The sequence below is a fragment of the Hemitrygon akajei genome, chromosome 14 (assembly GCF_048418815.1).
Source record: "Hemitrygon akajei chromosome 14, sHemAka1.3, whole genome shotgun sequence".
Taxonomy (NCBI): Eukaryota; Metazoa; Chordata; class Chondrichthyes; order Myliobatiformes; family Dasyatidae; genus Hemitrygon; species Hemitrygon akajei.
This window is the reverse complement of record NC_133137.1, coordinates 46027791-46045399: the sequence shown is the minus strand read 5'-3', so window position 1 is coordinate 46045399 and position 17609 is coordinate 46027791. Positions and strand designations below refer to the sequence as shown.

The 17609-nt window shown below is 38.3% G+C and overlaps 1 protein-coding gene across 11 annotated transcripts in view; it reads left to right on the top strand.

The window, feature by feature from the left end:
- dgcr6 (DiGeorge syndrome critical region gene 6) overlaps positions 1 to 17609 on the top strand; it is a 74329-nt gene that overhangs the window by 26322 nt on the left and 30398 nt on the right. For 4 of the 11 annotated variants that reach the window (XM_073065963.1, XM_073065961.1, XM_073065966.1 and 1 more), the window contains one exon: positions 17294 to 17363. In XM_073065963.1, coding sequence (XP_072922064.1) covers positions 17294 to 17363 — 70 coding nt within the window. The other 7 variants (XM_073065967.1, XM_073065960.1, XM_073065969.1 and 4 more) reach the window with 6 other exon arrangements.

Here is a 17609-nt window from a genome sequence, read left to right as displayed (position 1 = left end):
GTAAAATTGGATAGGTATATGGATAGGAAAGGAGTGGAGGGTTATGGGCTGAGTGCGGGTAGGTGGGACTAGGTGAGATTAAGAGTTCGGCACGGACTAGGAGGGCCGGAATGGCCTGTTTCCGTGCTGTGATTGTTATATGGTTATATGGTTAATAATAAACAAGCTCTATCGATGTCTAGGGGATAATGAATTGTCATATACAAGTATAAAGTTCAGTTCAGTACTGAGGTAGATGTTAGTTGTTGCGTTGTAATCGTTGGAGAGAGAGAGAGCGAGCGAGCAGTAACAGCTACAGGCAGGCAAACCTTCCTTTATGTTCTTGATCCGTCGTTTTGTTGTGGCCATTCAGGTATGACCCCTCTGTCCTTCAGCTAGACTGTTCTTCTGTGGTGGACTCGTCACTCTGGCATGAGTGGACACACACACAAGCCCCCACCGGCCCTGCTATAACACTGTGAGTTAAACTGACCAATCTCTTTGTTCGGTCTCCGATGCCCCACACCTTCCCGTGGGTTCCAACACTCAAATCAGTGCTCAATAGTGTGTCTCTTGGTGCGTCTGAGGGGTGTCTCCCCAGACCTCACTTTTATCGCTACTTACGGGGTCTCAGTTGTCAATCAATTTTGAATGGCTGTGTCCATCAAACCAGCCCACTCCGGCTGTCCACTGAGGAGTTTTAATGAACAGAATGGTATAAGATAAATAACCCTCTCAGAAGTCATAATATGGTGAATCAACAAGTCTCTCTCCCCTGCTTTATCTCTTATCTCTTTATCTCTTATCTGTAGCAGATGTTCCAGTATGTTTTCTTTTACATCTCTCTCTCTCTCTCTCTCATTAGCAGCATAGCAACAGTAACTGTTTGTGATTCTCCTGGGGGGGGGGGGGGAGACATGGGCAACTCTGCACCCTTCTGCCCATCAGAGCTGTTCATCCTTCATAACATAAATCAGAGCATTGAGTATAGGAGTTGGGATGTAATGTTAAAATTGTACAAGACAATTTGGAGTATTGTGTACATTTCTGTCACCGAGTTATAGGAAAGATGTCAACAAAATAGAGAGAGTACAGAGAAGATTTACTAGAATGTTATCTGGGTTTCAGCACCTAAGTTACAGAGAAAGGTTGAACAAGTTAGGTCTTTATTCTTTGGAGTGTAGAAGGTTGAGGGGGGACTTGATAGAGGCATTTAAAATTATGAGGGAGATAGATAGAGTTGACATGGATAGGCTTTTTCCATTGAGAGTAGGGGAGATTCAAACAAGAGGACACGAGTTGAGAGTTAAGGGGCAAAAGTTTAGGGGTAACACGAGGGGGATCTTCCATACTCAGAGAGTAGCTGTGTGGAACGAGCTTCCAGTAGAAGTGGTAGAGGCAGGTTCGATATTGTCATTTAAAGTAAAATTGGATAGGTATATGGACAGGAAAGGAATGGAGGGTTATGGGCTGAGTGCAGGTTGGTGGGACTAGGTGAGAGTAAGCATTCAGCACGAACTAGAAGGGCCGAGATGGCCTGTTTCCGTGCTGTAATTGTTATCTGGTTATAAAAAAGGCTCCCTTTATTCCCACTACCTATCAGTCACTGCTTTAAAAATGCTAGAATCTTTGCTGTAATATCACGGGCTTGTAACTTGTTAAGAAGCCTCATGTGGCACCTTGTCAAAGGCCTTCTGAAAATCCAATTACACAATATCAACCAATTTTCTTTTTTCTATACTGCTTGTTAGTTCTTCAAATAGTCCCAACAGACTTGTCGGGCAAGATTTTCCCTTGAAGAAATTTTTCTTTTTTCTTTTTAAATCTTTTTATTAATTTTAAACAAACATAAATGAAACATGAATACAGAGAGTTTGAGAGTACATAATTAATAGGTTAAGTATACGTTCAAATAGATGATAATCCATATGTAATAACCTCCCAAACTCAGTAATTACGAAAAAAGGAGTAAATAAGAGAAAAAAAAAACGTAACCAACATGGGCCATTGCATTATGTCAAATATACACAGTAGAATCAATAACTCCATACCTCCATCCAAATAATTAAGGATATTAGAAGCAGGGTTTAGGAAAGGTCAGTTTAACTCATATGAAAATGTTGAATAAATGGTCTCCAAGTTTCTTCAAATTTAACTGAAGGATCAAAGAGAACACTTCTAATTTTTTCTAAACCCAAACAAGAGATAATTTGAGAAAACCACTGAAATATAGTTGGAGGATTAATTTCTTTCCAGTTCAATAGGATAGATCTTCTAGCCATTAATGTAACAAATGCAATCATCTGTCGAGCTGAGGGGGATAAACAACTATTATCCACCATTGGTAAACCGAAAATTGCAGTAATAGAATGTGGTTGCAATTTGATATTCAGAACTGTTGAAATAGTACCGAAAATATCTTTCCAATAATTTTGCAAACAAGGGCAAGACCAAAACATGTGGGTCAATAAAGCAACTTCAGAATGACATCTGTCACAGGTTGGATTAACGTAAGAATAAAATCGAGCAAGTTTATCCTTGGACATGTGAGCCCTATGTACAACCTTAAATTGTATTAGGGCATGTTTAGCATAAATAGAAGAAGAATTGACTAATTGTAAAATTTTCTCCCACTGCTCAGTGGGTATAAGACAATGAAGTTCTTTTTCCCATTCCTTCTTAATTTTTTCTGATACTTCTGGCTGTATTTTCATGATCATATTATAAATGGTGGCTACTAAACCCTTCTGGCAAGGATTCAGAGCTAAAATTTTTTCCGTAATGTCCATTGGACATAATTTCGGAAAAGACTGTAACATATTATTCAAGAAATTTCTAACTTGCAAATATCTAAAAAAAAATGAGTTTTAGGTAAATTATATTTATTAGATAGCTGTTCAAAGGACATAAAACTATTATCTAAAAATAGATCACGAAAACTTGTTATATCTTTTGTTTTCCATAATACAAAGGCTTGATCCATAAAAGAGGGCCGAAAAAAAAGTTAGATATAATAGGGCTTGATAAGATAAACTTACTCAAGCCAAAAAATTTGCGAAATTGAAACCATATTCGCAATGTATGTTTAGTTATTTGTTTAGTATGATTAGTTATTTGTTTATTCAATTTAGATAAAGAAAAAGGAAGTGAAAATCCTAAAATTGAAAACAATGAAAAGTCTTGTACAGATTTACATTCCAAATTTACCCATTGTGGGCAAGAAGCTATAATCGATTCTTGTGTCCAAAATATTAAATATCGAATATTAATGGCCCAATAGTAAAATTTCATGTTTGGGAAAGCCAAACCACCCTCCTTCTTAGGCTTCTGTAAATATTTTTTGCTTAGTCTAGGATTTTTATTCTGCCACACATATGAGGATATTTTAGTCAATAATATCAAAAAAAGATTTAGGAATAAAAATTGGTAATGCTTGAAATAAATATAAAATTTTGGGTAACACTATCATCATTAACACTAGCATTAATTCGACCAACCAATGACAAAGATAATGGGGACCACCTGGTAACAAGTTGCTTAATTTGGTCAATTAAAGGTAAAAAAATTAACTTTAAATAAATCCTTATGTTTCTTGGTAATTTTAATACCCAAATAAGTAAAATGATCTGTGACAACTTTAAATGGTAAGTATTTATAAATTGGAACTTGCATATTTAATGGAAATAATTCACTTTTATTAAAATTCAGTTTGTAACCAGAAAAGCTACTAAACTGAGCAAGCAAGGACGAAATAACAGGAATAGATCTCTCAGGGTCAGATATGTATAGTCACAAATCATCAGCATATAATGATAACTTATAAGTCCCTTCCCCACAGCAATACCCAAAATATTAGGTGATTCACGAATGGCAATAGCTAAAGGTTCCAAAATAATGTCAAATAGTAAAGGACTTAAAGGACAGCCTTGCCTCGTACCACGGAATAACTGAAAAAAAGATCTTTGATTATTGGTAAAAACCGAAGCCAAAGGTTTATAATATATTAATTTAATCCATGATATAAATTTTGAACTAAAATTAAAATGCTGCAACGTATAAAATAAATATGGCCATTCAACTCTATCAAACGCTTTTTCAGCATCTAAGGAAATGACACATTCTGGTATTTTGGATGAAAGAGTATAAATAATATTAATTAATTTTCTGATGTTAAAAGATGAATAATGATTTTTAATAAATCCAGTCTGATCTTCAGAGATAATTCGAGGTAATATATTTTCTAATCTAGTGGCCAAGATTTTACTAAAAATCTTAGAGTCCGTTTTCAGCAAGGATATAGGCCGATAGGATGCACATTCAGTGGGGTCTTTATCTTTTTTAAGAATTAAAGAAATGGAGGCATCATAAAAAGATTGTGACAATTTACCTACAGTTAACACATCTTTAAAAATTTTACAAAGCCAAGGAGAGAGTATAGAGGAAAAGGATTTAAAAAATTCTGCAGTATAACGATCCGGACCAGGGGCTTTACCTGAATTCATTGAAAAAATAGCCTCTTTTATTTCGGTTTCCGTAATAGGTGCATCTAGAAGTACACTATCTTCTGTTAATTTTGGGATATTCAATTTTCTTAAAAATTCATCCATTATAGAAGAATCCTCAACAAATTCTGATTGATATAAAGAATTATAAAAATTTTGAAAGGCTTTATTTATCTCTTTATGATCAATCGTCAAAAGTGCCATCTCGTTTACGAATCTTAGTAATTTGTCGTTTAACCGAAGCAGTTTTCAATTGATTAGCCAATAATTTGCAAGATTTATCTCCATGTACATAAAACTGGGTTCTAGATTTAATTAACTGATTTTCAATCGAAGAGGATAATAACAAACTATGCTCCATTTGAAGTTCAACTCTTTCTTTATAAAGTTCTTTGCTGAGGGTCACTGAGTAAATCATATCAATTGCTTTAATTTTATCAACCAATGTTAATATTTCAGAATTAGTTTGTTTCCTAACTCCAGCAGAGTATGAAATAATCTGTCCACAAATAAATGCTTTAAAAGTGTCCCATAATGTTCTACTAGAGATCTCTTCTGTAGAATTTGTTGAAAAAAACAAATCAATTTGTTGTTTAATAAAATTAAGAAAGTCTGAGTCCTGCAATAAAATAGAGTTGAACCTCCAAGATTTAGCATTAGAAGATGAATCAAAGGTGCATGATCAGAAATGGTAATGGAATCATATTTACGATCAATAACATCTGTAAGTAAACGATGATCAATAAAGAAGTAGTCAATTCTTGAATAATTATGATAAACATGAGAAAAGTATGAAAATTCTTTGTCATTGGGGTGTAAAAAATGCCAAATTTCAGAAATTCCAGAATCAACCATGAAGGAATTAATAAGAGAGGCCGATTTATTCGGAAGAGCTTGGGCGGGCTTAGATCTATCCATCGAAGGGTTTAAGCAACAGTTAAAATCCCCACCCATTATCAGCATGTACTGATTCAAATTAGGAAAGGATGTAAATAGACACTTAAAAAATTCAGGACAATCAGTGTTTGGAGCATAAACATGAACTAAAACAAATTTTTGATTAAAAAGTAAACCAGTAATAAGCAAAAATCTACCTTGTGGGTCCGAAATAGTTTCATGGTGTATAAAAGAGGTTGAAGAATCTATAAAAATGGAAACGCCTCTTACTTTGGCTTGGGAATTCGAGTGATACTGCTGGCCTTTCCAAAACCTAAAAAAAATTGACTATCCACCTTCCTCACATGAGTCTCTTGTACAAAGATAATATTAGCATTCATTCTGTGGAATACTTTGAATATTTTTTTCTGTTTGATCGGATGATTTAAACCATTAGTATTCCAAGAAACAAAATTAATAATCTTATCCATATTGCCAATATTTATTACAATTAACACAAGGTTAAAAAAAAAGATGAACTCATGAATCCGGAAGAGGGAAGTAAGTTCAAGGAGGAACCGGAAGTTATGACACTGCAACCATTTTTGTAGTTTCGAGTCAGCCCATGAAGTAAAACTAAGCGTGAAGCAAGCAAAAAGAAGGATCCCACTCCCTCCACCCTCAAAACCCCAGGAAAAAAAGCCAAAAAGAGGCAAGCAGGCAATCTAATACTAATTTTACCCCCATGTCTCAAGATGGCAACTCAAACAAAAAAGTAAAAAAAACAGATACAAACCACCCATATTTTAAGAAAGGGTTAGTATAACAAAGATTAAGCTATAAAATTAGTGTTTTATATATATATAAAACAAAAGGATTAAAAGAAAAAAGGAAAAAAAATTAAAACGTTAAAACCCATAAATGGATAATATTGTATTAGTATTTTAAAAGAAAGTCCTTAAACTTATTCAGACATATCCAAACGGATGTGACGTATCCAAGCACTAAGGTCTTTTGGGGAAAAGAAACAACATCTTAAAAAAGTTTTTAAATTAAAAACAACCTTAATATTTAAGCGTTAAAAATATAAAAAAGTGTATATGAACTTAAAAGAAAAAACTAATGAGTTACTTTCAAAACTAACAGAATAATAATATAAAAAGAACGATCTCAGGATAAACCAAAAAAAACGGACCTTTACCGTGTATAAGAAATACACTGTTAGCCATCACGCAAAAATCATCAAATTATAAAAGATCCAAATCTATAGACTAATTATTAACATGAAGAAAAAAAATTAATACAAGTAGTAAAATTCATAGTCAACTCGTAGTAAAAAAAAAGTACTATTCTTCAAGGAATCTTTGAGCATCTGCCGGAGATTTGAACAGCCAATAAGTCCCATCTTTGAGAGTAACTCTCAATTGTGCTGGAAATAACAGCGCTTGCTTGTAGCCTTTCTGATAAATTTCCGACATAACCGATTTAAAAGCCATTCTTGCCCTTAAAACTTCGGGACTATAGTCTTCCCGAATACGAAATTTGAAATTTTGAAAGCTGATCATACCCTTTTTCCAGGCAGCCCGAATCAAACATTCTTTGGTATGAGGATAATGAATCCGGTGAATCACTGGTCGTGGTTTCGTACCTGGAGCTGGTTGAAAACAAGAAATGCGATGTGCACGGTCGATTATTGGAGGGGTATCCAGTATTTCTGAGCTGAAGACGTCCATTAAAAATTTAGAGAAAAATACAGTCAGATCACCGTTCTCAAAATTTTCTGGAAGCCCAATTATCCAGATATTTTGTCTTGGAGACCGGTTTTCAAGATCAGTGATTTTAGATTTATAACGATCCAGCAGTTGAGAAGTCGAAGCTTGCTGTTGTTGCAGAGTTTCAATTTTGCGATCTCTCTGGTGAGCGGCATCTTCAAGAACTAAAATTCTTGCTTCTTGTTGTTGTGAATCCAGTGTAAGTGATTGAAGTTTTGCATTGACTGTCTTTAAAATTTCATCGAGCGCAGAAAGCTTTGGGGTTAATTTATTCTCCAGTTTTTCAAGTCTCTCGTCCATAAGTTTCGCACTTGCTTCCAAAGTTAACGGTTCTTTCGTCTGTTTCGATTCCTTAGGTTCTCGTGGTTTAGACATTTTAACGAGTTGAAAGTGATTCAAACAGTTGAAAAAGATTTCATAAGTATGAACCCCTTTAGAATAGGTATAAACAGGTCAATTAGGGGTGTGCTTGTAGGTAGAAAAAAGTAAAAGGATTGGAGCGAAGCCTAAAACAGTCTCACTCCATAAGCGCCATCTTGAGACCTCCCGAAGAAATTTTATCATGTGCCTCCAAGTACCCTGAGACCTCATCCTTAACAATTGACTCCAATCTTTTCCCAACCACTGAGGTCAGACTAACTGGCCTATGGTGTCCTTTCTTCTGCCTCTCTCCCTTCTTGAAGAGTGGAGTGACATTTGCAATTTTCCAGTCTTACGGAACCATTCAGAATCTAGTGAATCTTGAAAGGACATTACTAATGCCTCCACAATCTCTTTAGCCACCTCTTTCAGAATCCTGGGGTGTACACCTTCTGGTCCAGGTGATTTATCTATCTTCAGACCTTTCAGTTTCCCAAGAACCTTATCTCTAGTAATGGCAACTTCACACATTTCATGATCTCTGAAACCAGGAACTTCCACCATACTGTTCATGACTGATGCAAAGTACTTATTCTGTTCATCTGCCATTTCCTTATGTTGGCGCCAGAAGTGTGGTGACACTTGTAGATTACCCAGCAAAATCCTCACTGATTTGATTTGATGCATACGGTGCATTTCACTGTATGTTTTGATGTAGATGTGACAAATAAAGCTGATTTTTCATTTGTTATCATTAGAAGTTAGCTCCACAAATTGTCAAATCTATACAGATTCCTTGAAGCCTCTGAGCATTGCTTGCCAGGAGGTGGAATGCACCATCCTGTTGTGTTTTCTCATTGTTCTTTCTCAGCTTCAATTTCACTCTTCCACATTTAAGTGCTGAACTGGTAAGGCAGCATTCATAGAGAAACTGCTAATTCTGTACACCGAGCAACACATCGAAAACACTGGAGAAACTCAGCAGGTTAGGCAGCCCCTATGGAGAGGAATAAACAGTCGATGTTTTAGGCTGAGACACTTCAACAGAACATTAAAGGCTCTCTTAAAACTCTCTTGGTTGGGGGCAGTAACAGTAGCATAATGGTTAGCACAATGCTTTACAGTACCAGCGATCCAGGTTCAATTTGCACTGCTGTTTATAAGGAGTTTGTACGTTCTCCCCATGAGCACATGGTTTTTTTTCTCATAATTGGTTATTGTAAATTGTCCCCTGAATCAGGGGTTGATGGGCAGCGCGGCTCAAAGGGCCAGAAGGGCCTATTCCTATCTAAGTTGAAAAATAGTTGAAGAAAACCTCAAATGAGGGTAGGTGAGATTAGAACTAGAGGTGAAATACTTAAGGGGAACATGTGGGGGAGCTTCTTCACTCAAGAGGGTGAGAGTGTGGAACGAGTTGCCAATGGAGGTGGTGGATATGGGTTCAATTTCAACATTTAAGAGAAGTTTGGATAGATACTTAGATAGGAGGGGTATGGAGGTCCAGGTGTGGGTTGAAGGGCTTGTTTCTGTGCTGTACTTTTCAATGACTCCAATAGTACGATAAGGACTAGATGGGCTGAAGGGTCTGTTTTTGTGCTGTAGTGTCGTATGACTCTTCACCTTGTAGGAGCTGACTCTACAGATGAATTTGCTGGAACTGATTCTAAAAATGCAACAGAAAGTATCTGAGGTGGGGAGCTGCTGATCTGGTGAACTTGGAACTTTGCTATTAGCTCTACTTCGGAGAAAGTACAGAAGACGCAGTCAAGCTTCATTACACACCTTCCAGCAATCATGGAATTGAAATGCCAGAGTCGAAGCCTAAATGTGCACAGTACAGTGCTTATTGTCCAGGAGCCTTTACTGTACACAGTATAATGCAATTCGTCCAGGAGGTCCTTGGGTGAATCCTGGTTGGCTAAGTGACAAGGTTTTTGTGTGCTTAAATGTCTCCAGTATTAGACGTTAATTCATTGTATTTTACATGAACCATGAAAGCTATCTTGTAAAACTGATTATGGTTTCCCTGTTCTACAAGTTGACATTGGTTCAGATACTGCCAGTGCATCAGTATTTGATTTCTTCCTTTTGTTTATCCAACATCACTTTTTAATATTGTTGTTTAACATGCACAGTATATCAGACTTTGGGAATGATGCATTTTCTTTATCTTGGCAAGTTTTGATCAATGACTTCAGACTTTGGTCTGGTCTAACTTGTGTTGATCTTTCAAAGGATCAATAAATGGTTTTCTGTGGATATTAATTGTTGAACTTAAGCTAAGCAATGCAAGTTTAAGCAAAAAATACTGACATGAGAAAGTTGCGATTAGATTTTCAACCTGTATTGTTAAAATTGGAGTTCATTGCAAAATATCTAGAACCTTTGTTTAAAAATATATTCACTGTACTTTGGTTTATGTGTGTAAGAATTACTTAATGCAAGTATTTGCAGTTCGTAGAAACCTAGAAAATATCTTGTAATATCCAAAAAGGTAAAATCTCTCAAAGGTAAGTCAGAGTTGTAGCTCCTTTAGATTCTGAAATCTTATTGACAGATCAGTGTTGTATTTCAGCTTTGTATGTTTTACATCTTTGCATGTGATTCTTTAAATATTCTTTAGTAATTGACTTTTCATGTTGCTGAATAAAACTTCATAGAATCATATTGATGTTCCATTAGGGTGTCAGTAATGTCTTGTTCTTTAAAGAAACTTGTAACACTGCTCTCTTTAATTGGGTAACTGAAATGCACAGTAAAACAGTTGAGCTGAATCGTGAGACATTTCAAAAAGGATGATTTTGCAGTGCTTAAAGTATCCAATTATTTGGATCAGAAATTGATAATCTTAAGATAACTCTTATTTTTAGAACCTAATCAGTAAATACATTAAGTGGAATATCTGTAGTAGATAGTGTTCTCTGGGGCAATTGTATCTTTATAAACACTTGCTCATGAATTGCCATGTACAATTTAAGAAGTATCCTAAAAATTAATATCCCAGATTAGAGTTGGTTACCATGGTAATTTCCAATTAAAATTGGTGGTTAAGTGCTATGGGGAAGACCAAGAATTCTAAGAATTTAAGTCCCAGCAATTTTTTGTTTGAATTTGATCACATTTGGTTTGTAGATCCAAGCAATTGAAGAGAGTTTCAAGCACTTGGTGAAGGGTTCTATTAAAAGATAAATTATTTCTAACCTTTGTTTTTCAGTATTTTGTGCAGAGATTAGGGATTGATATTTCAATCTTGTTAGTGATTGAATCTTCTGCTTTTTCCTCCTCCCACCCCCATTAATTTCTTTAGTGACTTGTTACAACATGGAAATGGTGGAATTTTGATCTGCTCTTGGGGATGTGGGTGTAGATAGTAATAAAGTGATAAAGCACAGATACAGGCTCTTCAACCAAACCAGTCCCTGCCGATCCCAGCAGGTTCCAATTTCCTGTGTTTAGCCCACATCCCTCTTAGCCCCAGCCCTCCATGTACCTCTCCAAGTGCCTCTTAAATGATGCTATTGTACCTCACCACTTCCTCCACAGCTCATTTCATACACTCACCACTTTCTGTGTGGAAAAACATTGCCTCTCAAGCCTATTTAAAATCTTACCCCTCTCATTCTAAACAGATGCTCCTAGTTCTGGATTCCCAGTGTAGCATCTTTTGCCTATTCCTAAATATCTGCAAGCTAATCTGAGAGCATCAGGTGCATAATTAATATTTTGAATTTATCACATCTGAAGTTTTTGTTTTAACTCCAGTCCCAAGCCCTGCTGTGAAAGGAGGCTAGGTTGAACATGGGGCTAGAAAGGCAGAAGACTTGGGAGAGGAAGGATCTTCACCTAGGAGAAATAGGAAGACATCTGGTGAAAGCAGAAGCCACAGGACCGATTAACCTTTAACCCAGCACAGAGAACTCTGGCGAGCTGCTGTAGGTGGCCTAAACCCCAGTTGGAGTGATGGATTTAAAAAGTAGCTTTTGATTTAGTTCCTTATAAATCTTTAATGGCTTTTGTTGGCTGGTTTAATCATAATGCATCCACTTATTTGTAATCATTCAGTGCTGTAGTAAACTACATTATCCTTGTTCTCTGAACAATGAGGTTTCTATTCAACTCCTTATTGGATTTTTAGTGAATATTTGATATTAATGGGCAGAAGTTTTGGACTTGTCCAAAGCAGAAATACTTCCACTCCTGCACTGGTAGTGCTAGACTCGTATCCAAGAGATCAGACAGACAGACATACTTTGTTGATCCCGAGGGAAATTGAGTTTTGTTACAGCCGCACCAACTGATGATCTACAGAAGTTAGAATGGTACATCAGCAGATGGGGAATTTAAACTTGTACTTGCAGCACAAAAGCTGGTCCAATTCCAACCTAGATGTCCACTTGTGTGCATTTAACCTGTTTCCCTTGAAATCCTTCCAATGTACCTGTTAAAGTGTCAGTTAAATTTTATTACTGTACCTGCCTCAATCACTTACTCTGGCAGCTCGTTCCATATACGTACCACCCTCTATAGAGAAGTTGCCTCTCAGTTTCCTTTTAAATCTTTACTCTCTCAGCTTAAACTTATGCCACAAGTCTGGGGGAAAAGGCTGCATTCATTCACTCTATTAATGCTGCACATGATTTTATACACCTCTACAAGGTCACCTATGCGAGGAACAAAGTCTTAGCTTTCCCAATTGCTTCCTATACACAGTCCCTTGAATCTTGGCAAAATTCTTGTAAATCTTCTTTGCATTTTTTCCATCTTAATGACATCTTTTGTATAAAATGGTAATCAAAGCCGAACACAGTACTCAAGGGTGTGGCTTCAACATCTTGTACAACAATGTAATGTTGGCTGCCACAGTAACACAGTGTGCCACTATTACAGCTTGGGACATTGAAGTTCAAAGCCGGCACTCTTGTAAAGAGTCTCTATACTTCCTGTGGAATATGTGGATTTTCTCCCTGTTATCTGACTGTCAAATGGTTCCCTAATATAAGATGGATTCTTGACCTGACAATCTACCTTATTGTGATCTTGCCCCTTACTGTTTACCTGCACTGCACTTCCACTGTAGTTGTTACACTTTATTCCACATTGTTATTTTGCCTTATCTACCTCAATGCACTGTGACGATTTGATCCGTATTACAGTGTGCAAGACAAACTTTTCACTATCTTGGTATACATGGTGATGATAAACCGATTTTAATTCCAATTCCTGATCTACCTTGTCATGGCTTCTTGCATGCTATTCCTCCACCTGCATTGTACTTGCTCTGTAAATATAACACTAGATTCTGCTATGCATGGACTGATTTATCTGGATGGAACACAAACAAAGCCTTTGATTGTAAGACACATTATAAGTGCTGGAGGAACTCAGCAGGATGGAAGGGTCTTTGTCGACTACTCTTTTCCATAGATGCTGCCTGGCGTGCTGAGTTCCTCCAGCATTGTGTGTGTGTTGCTTAGATTTCCAGCATCTGCAAATTTTCTCTTGTTTGCCTTTCATTGTACCTCGGTACAAGTGAGTATTATAAGCTAAATGGAGGGCAAAGGTTGATTGTGATAGATTGATCATATCAATGTTTTAAACAAGACATTTTATCTTTTAAACAAGACATGTACTCTATGCTGGAGACATGGGAGCAGCACCAGGCCATTCAGCTAATTGAGCCTGCTCCTCCATTCCATTATGGCTGATTTATTTTCCCCCTCTACCCCATTCTCCTGCCTTCTCCCTGTAACTGTTGATGCCCTTATCAGTCAAAAACCTATCAATCTCTGCTTTAAATACACTCAATGACTTGCCATCCACAGCTGCCCTGGCAATGAATTCCACAGATTCATCACCCTCAACTGAAGTAATTCCCCCTTGTCTCTGTCAAAATGTCTCTTAGATGTCTCTCTAATCTGAGGCCGTGCCCTTAAGTCCCAGACTCTCCCATTACAGGAAACATCTTCTGCATGTCCACTCAATCTAGGCCTTTCATGAGCTGTGAAAATACAGTTTAATGTTTGCGGTAGGGAAAAGAAAACTAACTTTGTTTTCCGAGTTCTGGGGATGGTGGGGAGTAGAAGAAAGACAGTATCTGCAGCAATAATCTAGGAGTGCTCAGTGTGTAGAGCTGCATCTGTGAGTGCTGGGGGGGGGGGGGGGGGGAGGTCAGCATTTCAGGTCGAGATCCTGCATGAGGACTGAGAGTGGAGAGGGATTAGCTTATCTGGAAAAAAAGAGATATTGACCCAGACTTGGTACCCTATCACCCACATTCCCTTTGTTCTCTCCACCCTCTTTCCTTCATGACAATGCAAAGGTAACTTGTTTTCTTTCTTCCCCATTTCGAAGGCTCTTGGATTGGGTTACATTGCTTCAGTTTCTGCCTTCACCGATGTTGCTTAACCTGCACTATTCCAAGATTTTATGATTTATTTCAGATTTCTCACATCTGCACTGTTTTGATTGGGTTTTATTTCTCCTGCACATGTAATATGATCACATTTTCCCTTTATATCCCTCACTCTGTTTCTCCCTCTTATACAAACAACTTGCATGTGGGAGATCAGCTGCTGGTTCGGAGGTTCAGGAGATCCTGCGCCCAGCCCGCAAAGTTTGCTCTACAGTGGGAAACAAAAATCGACCCCTTGGAAACTTACAGCACAAAGCTCACTCCTCCGTTAATTTGCAGTGCAAAATTCGCCCTTTCTTGGCAACTTATAGCACAAAATTTACCCCCAATTTACAGTTCAAAATTCCCTCTTCCATCAGCTACAGCGCAAAATTGGACCACCTGCAAATCCGCAGCAGAAAATACACTCCTCCGACAATTTGCAAAGCAAACTTTAAATGTAATGGGACGTGTAAAGGATAAAATAGAGTCGGCCCACCTTATCCGCAGGGGATTGGTTCCAGGACCCCCATGGATACAGAAGTCCCTTATTTAACCTGTCTTAGTGCAGTGGTCTTCAGGACCCAGCGGAACCCCGGACCTTATTTAACCAGTGTCAGTGTGGTGGACATTAGGACCTGGCGCAGACTGAATGCGCAGTGTTTCTATTCACGAAAATAATCACAATCACGATTGAAAATAATGTGGAAGTAATAAAGCGACCAGAAAGAGGTGAAACGCCATCAGTCATTGGAAAAGCGTTAGGCTACAGTCGGTCAATGGTCGGAACAATTTTAATGGAGCATGTGAAAGGCCCTGCCCCGATGAAAGCTACAAATATTACTAAGCAACGCAGTGGTTTAATTATTGGAATACATATGTTTCTTAAGTGTTTTATATGCATAGAAAGGTAAAATATATACTAAGACAAACGTTTGACCAACTGACGCTAAATAATACTGGATGTACCTGTTCCGACTTAAAGACGGACTCAGGAACGGTACTCGTTCATAACCCGGGGATTGCCTGTACTTTAAAATCAATAGACAATAGGTGCAGGAGTAAGCCATTCGGCCCTTCTAGCCAGCACCGCCATTCACTGTGATCATGGCTGATCATCCACAATCAGTACCCCATTCCTGCCCTCTCCTCATATCCCTTGACCCTGCTATCTATAAGAGCTCTATCTAATTCTCTCTTGAATGCATCCAGAGACTTGGCCTGCACTGCCTTCTGGGACAGAGCATTCCACATATCCACCACTCTCGGGGTGAAAAAGTTTTTCCGCATCTCTGTTCTAAATGGCCTACCCCTTATTCTTAATCTGTGGCCTCTAGTTCTGGACTCCCCCATCAGCGGGAACATGCTTCCTTCCTCCAGCGTGTCCAATCCCTTAATAATCTTATATGTCTCAATCAGATCCCCTCTCATCCTTCTAAATTCCAGTGTATACAAGCCCAGTCGCTCCAATCTTTCAACATATGACAGTCCCGCCATTCCGGGAATTAACCTTGTGAACCTACGCTGCACTCCCTCAATAGCAAGAATGTCCTTCCTCAAATTTGGAGACCAAAACTGCACACAATACTCCAGGTGGGGTCTCACCAGGGCCCTGTACAGCTGCAGAAGGACCTCTTTACTCCTATACTCAATTCCTATTGTTATAAAAGCCAGCATGCCATTAGCTTTCTTCACTGCCTGCTGTACCTGCATGCTTGCTTTCATTGACTGATGTACAAGAACATCTAGATCTCATTGTACTTCCCCTTTTCCTAACTTGACTCCATTCAGAGAGTAATCTGTCTTCCTGTTCTTGCCACCAAAGTGGATAACCTCACATTTATCCACATTAAACTGCATCTGTCCACTCACCCAACCTGTCCAAGTCATCCTGCATTCTCATAACATCTTCCTGACATTTCACACTGCCACCCAGCTTTGTGTCATCAGCAAATTTGCTAATGTTACTTTTAATCCCTTCATCTAAATCATTAATGTATATTGTAAACAGCTGTGGTCCCAGCACCGAACCTTGCGGTACCCCACTGGTCACAGCCTGCCATTCCGAAAGGGACCCGTTATTCGCTCCTCTTTGTTTCCTGTCAGCCAGCCAATTTTCAATCCATGTCAGTACTCTGCCCCCAATACCATGTGCCCTAATTTTGTCCACTAATCTCCTGTGTGGGACTTTATCAAAAGCTTTCTGGAAGTCCAGGTACACTACATCCACTGGCTCTCCCTTGTCCATTTTCATAGTTACATCCTCAAAAAACTCCAGAAGCTTAGTCAAGCATGATTTTCCCTTCATAAATCCATGCTGTCTTGGAATGATCCTTCTACTGCTATCCAAATGTGTCGTAATTTCCTCTTTTATAATTGACTCCAGCATCTTTCCCACCACTGACGTCAGGCTAACCGGTCTATAATTCCCTGTTTTCTCTTTCCCTCCATTCTTAAAAAGTGGGACAACATTAGCCACCCTCCAGTCAGCAGGAACTGTTCCTGAATCTATAGAACATTGGAAAATGATTACCAATGCGTCCACGATTTCTAGAGCCACCTCTTTTAAGTACCTATTTAAGTAATCATCTCTAGATTACTTATAATGCCTAATACAATGTAAATGCTATGAAAATAGTTGTTATACTATATTGTTTAGGGAACAATGACAAGAAAAAAGTCTGTGCATGCTCAAACAACGAGTGCTGGAGAGAAAACTTCCGAGTTTTCCCGATCCGCGGTTGGTTGAATCCGCGCATAAGGAGGGCCGACTGTAATGCAGATTCCTTCGCTTTCTCCAGCTCTTCCCGCTTTAAAACATTTGTATCAGAATTAAAATTTGAATTGCGCTAGCAACCACTTCGATTTAATTATCCTCAGGCAAAATAATTCCCACGTTTGGAACAGGCAAGCCCTGTTTCATAATTAAAGTCTTGCAGGTTCAACAAAATATTAACTCTTGAGGTACAAAACGCCTTTGGATCTTTAAAATAATTTCCAAGAGAACAGAAATATTTCCTACTCCCTTTAATAAATTCCCCCGTTTAAAAGTGGACATGTTCCTATGTGGGCTTTAAGGCTGTTGCGACAGGCGGATTCAGCGCTTGTTCTAGGTTCAGAAACCCGAAAACGTAGGCGCTGACGTGTCCCCTCAATGTAGTATGAAGTAGGGATACCGGTCTCTCGAGTCATCTGTTGAATTGCACAAACACCCTCTGGTGCTGGAAGATAACCTTAAAACCTGTGACCCCGATTTCCGCTGCTTTTGTTTGACGTCTTTCATCCCTTTTCCTTTCCGTCTCACGCTGACACCTTCAGAAGACACCCATTAATACTCTTTATCCATAGGAACTCTCAATCTAATTCTGAACATCTCTCTCCCTCCCTCCCTCTCTGGCACTTTCTGACGTCAGTGCATCCGGAGAGAGACAGACAACGTTACTGACTGTAAGGAGCGGTCAAACAAAGGAACCGGGAAATCAGGTACACCTTTCCTCCATTCCTGCCGTTTTACGCGAACCTTTCACCTTGCTGTTTCTCGATTGCTGTTTTCGGAATACCATTGCCCCGCACGGAATTTTTGCAAATTAACCGAATCATTACGGACCTGAAATTAAACGGGTGGCTATTTTAAATCTTGTGTGTTTTTGAGTTTTCCTTAGTTTAAATTGACGGGGCGAGAATCGGATACATTCGTCCTTTTTTAATATAAATTTTCCACTTGTTTCC